General features: G+C 39.7%; 1 protein-coding gene across 3 annotated transcripts in view; it reads left to right on the top strand.

Moving 5' to 3' along the window:
* NCF4 (neutrophil cytosolic factor 4) overlaps window positions 1–13,197 on the top strand; it is a 53,707-nt gene extending 40,510 nt beyond the window's left edge. Inside the window, exons 5-14 of one of the 3 annotated variants that reach the window (XM_039570777.1) lie at window positions 2,487–2,573; window positions 4,468–4,552; window positions 5,703–5,856; window positions 6,160–6,230; window positions 7,604–7,731; window positions 8,683–8,740; window positions 10,311–10,409; window positions 11,153–11,283; window positions 11,377–11,442; window positions 12,229–13,197. In XM_039570777.1, coding sequence (XP_039426711.1) covers window positions 2,542–2,573; window positions 4,468–4,552; window positions 5,703–5,856; window positions 6,160–6,230; window positions 7,604–7,731; window positions 8,683–8,740; window positions 10,311–10,409; window positions 11,153–11,283; window positions 11,377–11,442; window positions 12,229–12,457 — 1,053 coding nt within the window. In that variant the 5' untranslated portion in view covers window positions 2,487–2,541 and the 3' untranslated portion in view covers window positions 12,458–13,197. Of the gene's footprint in view, window positions 1–1,701; window positions 2,574–4,467; window positions 4,553–5,702; window positions 5,857–6,159; window positions 6,231–7,603; window positions 7,732–8,682; window positions 8,741–10,310; window positions 10,410–11,152; window positions 11,284–11,376; window positions 11,443–12,228 lie in introns of those variants that run through there. The other 2 variants (XM_019292626.2, XM_039570776.1) reach the window with 2 other exon arrangements.
* The last annotated feature ends 253 nt before the right edge of the window (window positions 13,198–13,450 follow it).

Genomic DNA, 13,450 nt, shown 5'->3' with positions numbered 1-13,450 from the left:
CTTGATTCTGCTGAGTATTTCTGCTGCATTTTTTGATTTACCTTTTATTAGCAGTTCATGTATTGTTAGTGATTTAGGGCTACATTCCTATTTTTCATTAAAATTCCTCACTTGCTTTGGTTGTTTGGTCCTAGCTGATACTCTCGGATTTCCAGGGTATCCTTGTACATGTGTTTTCTAACAACAGGTGCATTGGACAGAAGGCCACAGTTTCACAGCTCACAGGCATGTCCAAAATAATACAGGAGATAGTGAACTGTGAAGAGGCATATAGTGGTGGCAGCATATGGTCATGATTCAGCCATCTGAGGATTCTCTTAGCAGTCTCCTTTAATGAACTAATTTTTCTTCTGTATTCCTTGCACTTGGATGAATTCCTGCTTTCTCTTGCACATGTATTTGGGTTGGTGCATAGCACCACAATGACCATGCTAGCCATAGTGTATGGATGGGTTTTCTCAAAACTGAGAGCTGTGACATCAGCTGATGAAATTGGATACAGTCCTAGTGCAGGCATATCTCTTGACATAGGTACTATCATTACGATATCAGTTTTGTAATGGGCATTTATTTCATTCATAAAATAGTTATTTGAACAGAGAAAGAATGTGTGTTTGACTAGGGACAGCCTATTTTCTCAGCCCAAATAATAGAAATTGTTATTTCTAAGACAGTATTACAATAGTAGAAATGAAGAGAAAACATGTGGTAGTTAAAGCATTGATTTGGCACAGAAGAACATGGCAAAGCAGTGTGTCCAACCTTAGTCTCACAGCCTCGGTGATCCCTCTAACCAATCAGCTATCCACTCTTCTGAGGTAGAAGTCTGTCTTTTGTCAGAAAATAAAGTCTTTTTTCTGGTTGAGTTCAGAACAAGAAAATACTGCAGAATCATAAACTTTCTTAGTAGGTTTAGCATTATTCTGTCAGGTTAGTATTATTACTTGCTGTAATCTCCAGTAGAGAGTAGTGGAATTGAGCTGCTTTCAGTTTGTTTTACTCTTCTTACAGGAAAGCACCTGCAGAGAGTAGTGGAATTGAGCTGCTTTCAGTTTGTTTTACTCTTCTTACAGGAAAGCACCTGCATAGACAATTTGTTTGAGAGTTTCTGTTGACATGTTTTCTAAAAGCCACCTCCCTAGATAAACAATGAATGTGTATTTTTGCATTGTGTCATATTCTCTGTCTATTAAAAGATGTATCTGCATTGTACCTAGATTATCTTTACAGACATTTGAAAAAATTAGAATACCATTTCTGTGAGTTTCTTGTCAAAGCTATGATATGTAGCAGAGTAGCAGTTCACTCAGAAAATACAGTTCAGAGCTTTGTAGGTTCTCCTGGTCCCTTCTGATCAAGAGACTCTATATCCCCTCTGAAATTCTATTGTGGTGCCTAGAGTTATCCATGGACAGGAGATGGGTGAAGGATTTACTTCATTAAAATGCAATGCAATGCGATGCAGTTACTCTCAAGGCTGATGATTACAGTTGTAAATAGAGTTTTATTTTGAAGGATGCTGGTTGATTTTTGCTCCATTCAGATGGGAATTTTTGTTCTTGGCAGCAGAAGGATGAGAAGGAAGCAAATATGTATTGAACACTAAAATGGAAGAGAGTCAAAGACTGAAATGGAGAGGCAAGGATGCACATAATAGCTTTTGACTAAGGCAGATAAGCTGTGTTGCAACTTAGCCACATTGTTAAGAAATCATGGTTTCCTTGTCACTTTCTTCCTTTTATTTTCTTCTTGAAAGATTGTCAACTGATGTTATATAAATGCTTTGTCACTACAATTTGAGTACAAGCCAGAGTGAGCCATTACCTTGTCTATGTATGTGGCAAATGTGGGTTGTTTGGAGCACATGAAGCCAAAAAGATCTCTGGTCATTAAAGGACTCCTGTCTTACTTTCAGTGATCCATCCTTCAAAGCTCATCCTGTGCCCGATGCCCTCGTGTTCGACAAGGTTGAATTTTCTGATGATACATTCTGCTTCCATTTTAAAATTTATTCTTTAGCTCCACCTCCTGGCTCTTGGTCTGTGAAAAGGAGGATCCTTGGGAATCACAGAGCCTCAAGAAGTGATCAGAAGTATTCATCCTAGTTTACAAATATTAATGTAGAGGTGTATATGGGGATATTTTAGCTGAGGCAAAATAGACTTTGCTGAGCCCACTCATACTGGCTTTCAACAGAAGCAAATGTTTCGGTGGAGGGTTGGACAATGGAATATGTGGCTCATGGTTTCTGCTTTTTCTTGGGCTTTCAGTTTCTCAACTGTGGTAGTTTTGAGACATGACAGACAGCACAGCACAGTCTTTCTTTTTTACTGTTTTTCCCGTGGTACTTCCTCAAACTCGTGGGGGTGGGGAGGTAGAGCAGAAATTGTCTGACACTGAAACATTAAAAAAAGATCTCTGAGGCCTTGCAAAGGGGTCTTGTTTCATGCAGGGAGAATTACTTTGTGTTCATCCTATTAAACCAGGAACTGCCCAAGAAGTAGAGGAATAGATCTTAGTCATCCGGATTTAAGAAGAACCATGTCTCTTCCCCGACAGCTGCGAGAAAAGAGGTAATGTGTCTCTACCTTCTCCTGCCTCCCCACAAGCCTCATGTAACTGCTGTGATCTGTTCATTTAATTAGGATGCAAGCATCTTTGGTGATTCTAAAAAGCTTCTTGTTATTGTAACTTCCACACTTAGGCTGCTCAGGGTACAGCAGACCATTTCTTATGCTGGAGTGGACTTTCTTTTGTGGGGGCTATTCACCACCTAGGACATAGTGGGTCACTGTCCTCTTTATAGCTGCAAAACAGTTTCCCTTTTACTGGAGTTTATGATATGAGTGTTTGTGATATGACTAATTATATCTCTTGATTTCTATAACCACATCCCTCTTCACAGTAAGGGGTAGTATTTACAGTATTGTGGGTGGTGCTGATTCATGGCATTCTCCATTTACAGCACTCTATTGCAAGATGTTGCATCATTACTTCATGCTATGCCTTGTGGAAACCCCTGCTTGGGATATTCTCCTAGCAGAATAAACTGAGACAACTACCACTTTTTTTGTGTTATCAGAATATTTAACATTTTGTCAGCTTGGCATTTCTTAGATGATCCTTTTAAAAGTTTAAAAAGTTTTATCTCATTTGTTACCTTGTTTTCCTCATTCTTGATGCTTGTTACTCAGGTGTTAATATAAATACCCCTCTAACAACACTGAGTTATAAGATTGAAGCAAAGGTGAATTTGTCTTCTGCTTGTCAAAGCTGTTGCACCAAGGAGAAGGTCACAAAAAGCACCTGCTAATCCATGCTGTTTTGTTGTGTGGACAATATAGGCGAGTAACATGACTGTGTGGTCGTATGGCTGCTCTTTAGGTGTTCCTGCAGGGATCCTTCCTCCTCACTTCAAATCCAATTCTTTCTAGGATCTGCAATGCTTATTCTAACCTTGCCTGCTACCATGTGTTCCTTCACACATTTTTGACATTTTCAAAGAAGTATCTTTATGCTTGCTTCAGGTTGTCTGCTGTGACTGGGAGATTAATGCCAAGGTTGCAGGTTCGATCCCCGTGTGGGCCATTCACTTAAGAGTTGGACTCGATGATCTTTGTGGGTCCCTCCCAACTCCAAATATTCCATGATTCTATGCTGAATCTTATCTGCTGTGACTGGGAGGTCTCTCTCTAAATATTTGCTATCCTACTCATTTTTTTTTCAAGTCCTCTTTAAGAGTTTGCTTTATTGTGATGTTTGCAAGAAAACTTGAAAACATTTTGACAGCTGGTGTAGGCACCACTAGTTTTGATACAAAAAATCCTATATTTTTGTTTCTTTGTTCTTTCTCTGTTTGTGCTTATCCTGTTGTTTCTTTTCTTATATGTATGTGGTATATTTTATGCATATTGCACAGAGTAAAAAGTTTTTAGGATTTAGCTTTGTGCTGTCAGTTTCCACAGCACCTAGCATAACAAGTTATTTTCTCAGAACTGTTTCCTATTCCCTACAGGAATGCAGTAATAACAGCAGCATAAATCACGATATATAATGATCTCCTTAGAATAAGATCTCCTGATGCAGAGTTCCTATTGTAAATCTTCTAGATTAAGGAAGGATTAGGAATGCATCCACAGCTGATCATATTTCTCAGGAAAAGCTTAGCAGTTCAAGTGTTTGTTTTGTAGTCCTGTTCCTCAAGCAAGGATAGGAATGAGAGGGGTATTTTTCAGGCATGATGAATCTTCACAATGGTCACTGACTTGTGCTGAACCTATTGAAACTTGACATCTCAAGATCAGACCTCCAGAGGAAGAGAATGACACCATGAGTTTCTAACGTCTTGATTTTGATAATAGAAAATGTGATATTGCCTGTCTTTGCTCTGTGTGGCATAGGATATTTCAAAGGCTATTTTATTATTACCAGTATGAGTAACCTAAATCTTCTGTTCTTGCTTCACAGTGATTTTGACCAGCTTCCAGATGATGTACCTGTTTCAGCTAACATTGCAGATATTGAAGAGAAGAAAGGCTTTACTAATTACTATGTAAGAAGGGAGATTTATGCTGCCTCTATATGCCTTCATCTGTGACTGGTTTGGTTGTGGGAAGCAAAATGCAGTTATTCTGGTGTAGTTGCTTTTTGGCATGAGTAGTTCCATGTGGAAGACTTCTCAGTGCTTTATTTTTTCTGGACTGGAGGATAGTTATTCCAGATTTAGTCTAAACATTTATTTTCTGAATGAAATGTGAGAGATATCCTCTAGCACTGTAATTATTTTCTAATATCTGATTTATTTCCTGTTGGAGTGCTGTACCTTTGGTGAAGATGGTGGGAAAAGAATTCAGAGGGTAGAAGGGCAGAGTCTTGCTTCATTATTCCATGGTACTGGCAAGCTAGGATGCTCCCATCTTCACAGGAGGTAGCATATTAAGACATGAAAGAGCACACAGGAAGGGAATAGTAGGGAAAGACACTAAGATTTTCTGAGGGTTTTAAATATGACCACCTCAGTCTGACTTCTGCTGGAGACATTGCTTCCCACTGCAGTATTCAGGTTTTATTCTGGAATACAGTGATGTTTGGTTGCTCAGTCTTTATGTTTTCTGAAGGATCTGGCTGCAATGTGACTCAGAGGTCAGTGCACGGAAGTGGGTTCCTTTAGAGCAAAGCAATTTTGTCAAGAGAAAAATAAAATAGTGGTTGAAGGAGGTTGGACCATAATTCCTGAAATTATGTACATTAAAGTCAAAAAGAAGTATGAATGCCTTCAATTCTGAAAAGGAATTCATTTAGATGTCTGTTTGTATCTAAATTTAGATGTCCAAGGCATCTTACTGTAAAATATTTGTGTTTGTCTCCCTAATGTGTTTTGTTTGTCACTGAGGGAAAGTGTGTAAGCATAAAGTTGAATCTAGTAATTTCATGTTTCCTTTTAAGATTATATGACAGAAAGCAGCCACAGGGACATGCTTCATGTGCAAGCTGGACCCACACAAATACCACACTGGTGCTAACTTGTTACTTCCTAGTTCTTGAGTTTGCAATGCTTAACTGAAGGCTTGCTTTCCTCTTCCCCTAAGAGAATATTCCCACTAATGGAGCACTGATCTTATGTTCCTATTTTATTCCTCACATTCATTTGGTGAGTATTTATAAGCATGAACCTCAGCCTGAATCCCTCTTCTCTGTTTCAGATGTTTGTCATTGAAGTAAAGCTTAAAGGTGGTGGCAGATACCTGATTTTCCGGCGCTATCGTGAGTTCTATGCCCTGCACACCAAACTGGAGGAGAGATATGGGCCAGAGAGCAATAACAGCCCATTTACCTGCACGCTTCCTGTACTGCCAGGTAAGCTGTCAGTACCAAATCTTTGCATAATCAGCAGCTTTTTCAGCTCAGGCTGTCCTAAAGAGGAATGCACTGAGAGAAGCAGTTGTGACAAGGAACTAATTCCTGGCTATGGATGCCAGAGAAGTCATGTTCCAATGACAGTCCCTTCACTTGTGGTAAAGTTCATTTAGAAACCTAAAGTCCTTTAGAAAATATGTATTTTTTTTGAGCTTCTACTTTCTCCTGATTGCTTCATTTTTTTTCACAGCCTCCTTTTATTTTTTTCCCTTCAATAACTGTCACAGGTTTTATATTTTCCAGGAAAAGTTTTTGTTGGTGCCAAAAAGGAAATTGCTGAGAAAAGGATTCCTATCCTAAATGTCTACATAAAGGTAAAACTTAATTTTAAGTAGAGAATGCACTGAGCACTGCAGATACTTAGCAGTTGAAATCAGCTAAGACAGGCAGTACTGTTAGAGTCCTAAGTGTCTGCTTCTCTCTGCATTGCTTTCCTGAAGACAGTGCCCATGTTGTGGTACAACCTGCAGTCCTCTTCCCCAGATTGTTCATACTGTAGGATCTTCTGGAACACGCGGTTCACAAAGGCTCACTCTCTGCCTTCATCTACAGATAGATATCCTTACCAAACCCCCCAAGATGTATGAGGATATGGTGACTCTCCAGGTGTTGCATGAATAGAATTGGTGTATGCATCTAAGGGACTAGGAGAATGGTGTGTGGGTTTTGCTTTAACAACACCCACTATCTAAGTGCCGTGCAGCCTCTTGCTCACTCCTCCTCCCCTAATGGAATGGGGAGGGCAGTCAGGAAAAGGTAAAACCCATGGGCTGACATAAGAACAGTTTAACAATTGAAATACAGTCAAATACAATACTAATAATTGTAATTAGAAGGGAGGTAACCAAAAAGACAGAGAGAAGTAAAACTAAAGAAGAAAACAAACAAATGATGCACAATACAATTGCTCACCACCTGCTGGCCGATGGCCAGCCAGTGATCAGTGGCTCCCGGTCAACCCCCTCCAGTTTATATACTGGGCATGATGTTCCCTGGCATGGAATATCCCTTTGGCCAGTTTGGACCAGCTGTCCTGGCCATCCTCCCTCCTAGATTCTTGTGCAGCTCCTCACTGACAGAGCATGGGCAACAGAAAAATCCTTGGCTCAGACTAAGTAAGCCATTAGTTAGAAACACCTAAAACTTCCATGTGTTATCAACATTATCTCATGCTAAATCCAACACAGCACCGTACCAGCTACCAAGAAGAAAATTGACTCTCACAGACAGAATTAGGACAGGTAGGCTTCTGAGATCACCTGAATTAGAGTGAAGATGCAGCATACATCAAGGAGAGATATTCTTTGTGCGCAGGTTAACTGAAGACCTGAATTTTAAATCAGTAAAAGTCTGAAGCACTGGCCAAGACTTCCACTACTTAAGATTGCCTTTTTTCCACAGTCGTTCATGTTCTGAAGAGAAAGACAAAAAGCAATTTACTCCTGCAGTAAATCAGGTACAAAAAGAGTGAAGCAATACATTGGCCAACTCCAGGAGTAAAGAGGAGAGACTGTCAGCTGTTCAGCTGCATCCTGCTGAGTGAGAAGGGAGAGGAGGGAGATTTCTGGCAGTAATGAATATCCTTCATGATCCTGTAGGTCAGAGAGGTATATTTGTTACATGTAAATAAACACAGAATTGGCCTCTCCCACTGTTACACTCTGCTTCCTGCTTGCTCTTGGCACAGAACCTGCTCTGCCTCCCTGCTTGGGTGTTGATGGATGAAGATGTACGGCTGTTCTTCTACCACTCAACCTTTGATGGTGAGCAGGTGCCTCACAGACTGAGACGGCTTCGCCCACGGACACGCCGAGTGTAAGTGATTGACATGTTTTTTTCAGCATTGCTTGATGTAAGAGATGCTGTCCAGTTTTGGGGGGAGAGAGAGATGAGGATCACCACTGTGTTTTCCAAGTGAATCCATGAATTCCTATTATGAGGGTCTTTGTGGTGGAGTGAACACAGACCATTTCTTGTTTCAGTAATCTCATATTTTTAAAGTGGATGTGGCACTTGCATTAAAGGAAAATTCCAAAATGAGAATATACCTTGCTTTTTAAAAATACTGTCCAGCTCTATGTGCCTGTATTTCTTTAATGGTAATCTCTACTATAATGTGCAGAATACACAGGCCAAGCATAAGGGCATAGGCTTGCACCACTGAAGTCGATGTGAGTTTTGGCACTGAATTCAGTGAGATCTGGTTCAGATGCTAAATGAAACTGAATACTTAATTTCTTCCTATCCTTTGTCTAAAAAAGGGCCTGTCCTACATAGCAGCATTGACACCCCTTTGGAGAACTGCTAAGTAGATGTCATACTTCATTACCCTCCAGATAAATTAATTCTCCTTTCAGCATTCCAAAGATGGACTCGCTTCCTTTTCACCCACCTCAAACAGTGCAAAAACTGCATGTGTGTATGATGGCAGTTTGAACTAAATGCCATAAATACTAGAAACAGAGATGCCCAGAAGGCAGAGTAGGGGGACTGAGCAGTCTTGTGGAAGAGAGGTCCAGAATACTGACTGTATTGAAAATTCCATCTGTTCTCAGCAGCAGACACCATCAGATTGCTGCTGCTCTGCACTGAAACCAAGAGAACTAGGGCAGTGTTGTTGCATCCATATTTATTTATTTCAGTGCTGCACCCAGATTCTCATGTAGTTTATGTAGTAGAAACACAGACACTGTACTACTGTTTGTGTAGCATTTTTAATGACTTAGAAAGATCTGTTTACCTCCCTGTTGTCTCATTTCTTTGCAGTAAGAGCATTTCAGATCAAGTGCCTGTTTTGGACCGCACAGCAGCTCCGCGAGCTGAGGTGAGTACTCTGCACAACCTGTCATAGGACAGGAGATTAAACTCTGCTTTACTTTGGTACCTCATCCATCAAGTTGCCTTATTCAATTAGACCTTGGGGAAAGAAAGTGAAATCAACAGAGAAAAACAATTGATTTTAAGAACAGGGAATGAAACAAAGGATGGAAAGAGGCGTTCTGTTCCTCATCACTTTAATAAGAAGGTCCATTGTGAAATCAAAATGACAGTGACAGGAGATTCAAAACTGAGACATGTACAGGTTACTGCCACATGGTCCACATTTGCATAGTGCTACCCATAAGTTAAATTTAAAACAGGCATAAGCTTCAGCTTCATTGACTTCAACATATGTTTAAAAGCTTTGCAGGTGAGGCATCTTAGTATTTTCTGTAACATAAATGTTCTACTGAAAAATGCCCATGCCCTTGTCTTTTGTGGTATATTTTCTCTCTATTAAGCATATGAGACTGCTTTGTAACTAGTATTTGTCTGAGCAGGGTCTTGCTTCCTGAAACATGTGACTTTGCCCTATAAGGTTAAAAACCCCATGCATCGGCTTTGAGGTTTGTTGGTTTTGTTCTTTACACAGAGAATGACAGGTCTTGGAACAGTCATATCTCTTGGGTTTTATCTATTAATTTATAAATATTGAATATACCTACCAGAACTTTTCAACAGGTGAAAAAAGGCTTTTGAAAGAGCTATTAAGTAGACATATGAACCACTAGCACAACAGTAGCCATTGTTTTGTTTGTTTTTTTAACTGGGAGAACTCTTGGCATTAACAAGACCAAAAGAACTATCACAACATAGAATGAAGAGCACTTTTTCATTTTTGCTCCTCTAAGAGCATTTAAATGGCTACCATGTTTTCTAAGGACAAAGGGGGAGATGTGCATTTTTGATAACTCAGCCACTTTAACCTTTTGTTAGGGTGGTAGCATGTATTTGTCTCCTTCCCCCCCCCCCGAAGAGGGTGTCTAAGTTCCATTTTAACAACATGTCAATCTCCCAGGCTTTCCCAAATCTCCCAGTTCAGCATACAGACCTGAAAGCTAGATGTAAGAGCAACAGTGAGTTACCCTTTAATTAAAACACAACATTCCTGAAATTTCTTAAGGCTCTTTGTGATATTTTGCAGCAAATCTAAAAGCTGTAAAGCTGCAACCAGAAATAATATATCTTTTCAATTCTCAGGACTTCAAGCTGTCATTTGTCTTCAGCTCTGTTGTCTTACTTGCTCTTAAGTGCTTTCAGCTTATGCATATTTATTTCTCTGGTGCTCAGTGTTCTGCCACTTTAAGAATCCTTGCATGTAGCTCTCTCAGGGCCATGTTTATCCTAGTGCTTTCACTGCTTCTTCAAAGCAGTCTTGTGTGTGCTGAGTAGGAGAAGAGATTGTGAGAACTGCAGACGACGGTCAAATATATGTGACCTTATCCCAGAAATACATATGTGATGACAAAGTGCACACTGTCTGCTGCTTTATGCTTTCTCCTCAAGAACACAACAGAAAGATTTGCTTTTGTCATTCTGTGAATTAATAATTTCGAGGTTATTACTTTCCACAGGCACTGTTTGATTTTCCTGGAACCAATAAACTGGAACTCAGCTTCAAGAAGGGAGATTTGATCTATCTACTCAGCAAAGTAAACAAAGACTGGTTGGAGGTAAGACTGCAATAGCAGTACTGAATTATTAGCATACCTTGAAATATATGAGTAGAAAGGGCTCTCCTGGTCCTCGTGACCTGCCTCTTCCTTTCAAGGAGAAACTGTATCATAATCAGGTCTTACTGTCAAGAACAAATCCTTGATTCCAAATTAGTAATTGTTTGGTTCCTTGATGGTTTTTAGCTTACAAATTTTCTGCCCTCCAGACTTCAGTTTTCATTTGCATTTGCTTCTGCTGGAATGTTTTTTTAATTCTTTGGAAGTGTTTAGAACACAGAAAGGCCACAGAAAGGAGATGGAAACTCCATTTCAGCGATTAATTGGTTTCTTGCCTCAGGGTGAGTTGATGTATGCTTCATGCTTCATACCACAACACACGTCAGCCTGATTAGGGAGAACTTGGGTAATACAGCAGTGTTCTGAAAAAAGGATGAGGAGAACATACTGTGTGTTTGCTGATATGATATCTCTCCTTGTTCAAACACCACAGCCTTCCTTGCTAACCATCTGACTTTCATTTTTTACACACTGTTTCACTCCCCTGCCTGGTATTTGACTATGTAAATTGTATAATCTTTTTGTAGGCATGCCATCAGGTCACTTCCATAGGATTTCTTTTCTTGATTATAGTGGAAAAATTTGTACTGTTGTTTCTATGTTAATTAATTGGATTCCAGAACCTATTGCATGTGGCCAAAATGGCATGGGTTTCTTGATTCTAATATTTCCTATCATTCCAGGGAACTGCTGGTGGTGCCACTGGGATTTTCCCATGTGCTTTTGTGAAGATCATAAAAGATTTACCAAAGCAGGAAGACACAGTTAATAAAGTCCGCTGTTATTATTATGATGAGACTGTGAGCACTATCAGGTAATAAGAAAATAGTCTTCCAGTTTACTGCTGAAGAGACACCACCAATTCTCTTGTCCTGATATGTAATGATTAGATGTCTTCTAAATACAGGGATATCTCAGTGGAAGAGGATCTGAGCAGCATTCCATCATTCAAAGATCTAATGGAATTGATGAGGTACAATGCGAGCACTTAGTTGTATATTTGATAATTAAACATTTGTCAAGTTCATGTCGCTCCAAGTTTTTCCACATTCTACTTGGACACCACCATGTTTTGTGTGTGAAATACTTTTCAAGTGTCTTGAAGAAGTTGCACTTTGACTTGGCCCAGAGCCATCTGTGCAGACACTAGTCCTCCTTGGGATTGTCAGCAAGTAAGGAATGACACACACTTCTGACTCAGTTATGATGAGTAGAAATTTCCATTTCTTGTACTGAGATCAGAGCCGTGCCCCCATGAAAGCACCTTCTGTCTACTACACTTCTTCAGGATGCAGGACACAGCCTTCTAACACCCGTTAAACTAGTGTCAAACTAGATTAATCTAGTGTTGAACATCAACACTTCAGAACATTAAATACTAGTAAATATTAGTAACAGAACAGCTGTTCTAATATTCTTGCGCTCCTCAGAAAGAGCAAAAATAAGTAGGCAAAAGTGGGTAGCAACAACAGTCAGCTCCTTTGTATGGCAATTCTATCAAATACGCAGATTAATTGTGCCATTTGTGTGGTGTTACTGGAAATGGTTCTTGTTTCTGATAGATTCCTTAGCTTAAACACAACACAGCATGAAGGTGGCTGCATGGTTTCTAGTACTAGCTGTATCAAGAATGCCAAAACACCCAAGGCTTTGTGTGGCTTTTATCAAAATTAATTAGACTGTCAGTATATTGTTCATCATGTAGCACTTCCCAGGCATTCCTTGATTTCTGGGGATCAATCCATTTCTTTTCTCCCAGGCAGGAGTTTAACCAAGATGACATTGTTTTGAATTACCGGGACCCTGACGGTGATCTGATCCGCTTGCTCTCTGATCAGGATGTTGAACTCATGGTGTCTCAGAGCAGAAGAAGGCCCTCTGAGAAGCACTTTTTCTCCTGGAAGTTGCACATCACTCACAAAGATGACTTGGCTATCTACAACACTAGTCCAGGAATAGGTGCTACTCAAGCAGTAGGAGCAATGTAAGGGCTAAATAGATATCCTTCTCTGCAGGCAGTTTCCTTCAACATGCCTTTGCATTGTCCTTGAAATGAGTAATTTTTTAGTAATACATCACCTTTCAGTGTAAAATCTGTACTTAGTTAACTTCTTCAGCTTTTTATCACTCCTGTGCAATAGAGACATCTACATAGAGGCCAGAGAAGGTGAGGAATAGAGAAATAAAATCACAGGCCATGTTCACAAAGCAAGTCAGTGTTAGCCTGCAGTAGAGGTGTCCTGATCCCCAAGACCTGCTCACATCTCTTTTCTCACTCCCAAGGCTAATTATTTGTCCATAATGTCTTCGTAAGCTTTTCTTTTTTTTCTAGACTCCCATAATTTTCTCTTCATTTGCTGATCTGAAGGTTTGTGTGCCAGTGTGTAATTATTTCTCTCATGTTGGAGTCTGACTTGGCATTCAGAGTTTGTCCTAGAAGCATCAAGAAAACTTTTTTTGGATTTCGGTGAAGAAATTGCAGCCCAGCTCAGCTTTCTTCTTTTCCACTCACCAATATATTGAATTCTGTGAATCAAACCTAGTACACCTGTGGTGTTCCCTATAGGCCTTTATATAATTGTACAAACTACTTGCTCCATGTTCTGGGAACTCAAACAGCAATTTCTTCTCTACCTTCTGCTTTCTGACACTGTACTTCAAAGTAGAACTAACAAGAAATTACTGTATCAGATTCTTCAACAAATAAAGTTAAATATTAGTTCATCAATTTTTATTTAAAAGCATTTTTTGATGGGGGGGACTTAGTTGACATTATTTTACTAAAATATTCTAAAATGTGACTTCCTGCATCAGAGTCGTTGTAGCTATGCAGTTCAGCAAGGAGATGAAGCAATATGCAATGATTATGTCCGTGACATTACATGTTGTGATACATAAGAAAATGCATCGTAAGTTTGAAACCTAACAGCATGTATGGCCTGCAAAGCTTCTGGTGTGCAGAATTCCTTGCTTCTTGTTCC

The sequence above is a fragment of the Corvus cornix genome, chromosome 1A (assembly GCF_000738735.6).
Source record: "Corvus cornix cornix isolate S_Up_H32 chromosome 1A, ASM73873v5, whole genome shotgun sequence".
Classification (NCBI taxonomy): Eukaryota; Metazoa; Chordata; class Aves; order Passeriformes; family Corvidae; genus Corvus; species Corvus cornix.
This window is presented reverse-complemented; position numbering and strand designations above follow the sequence as displayed.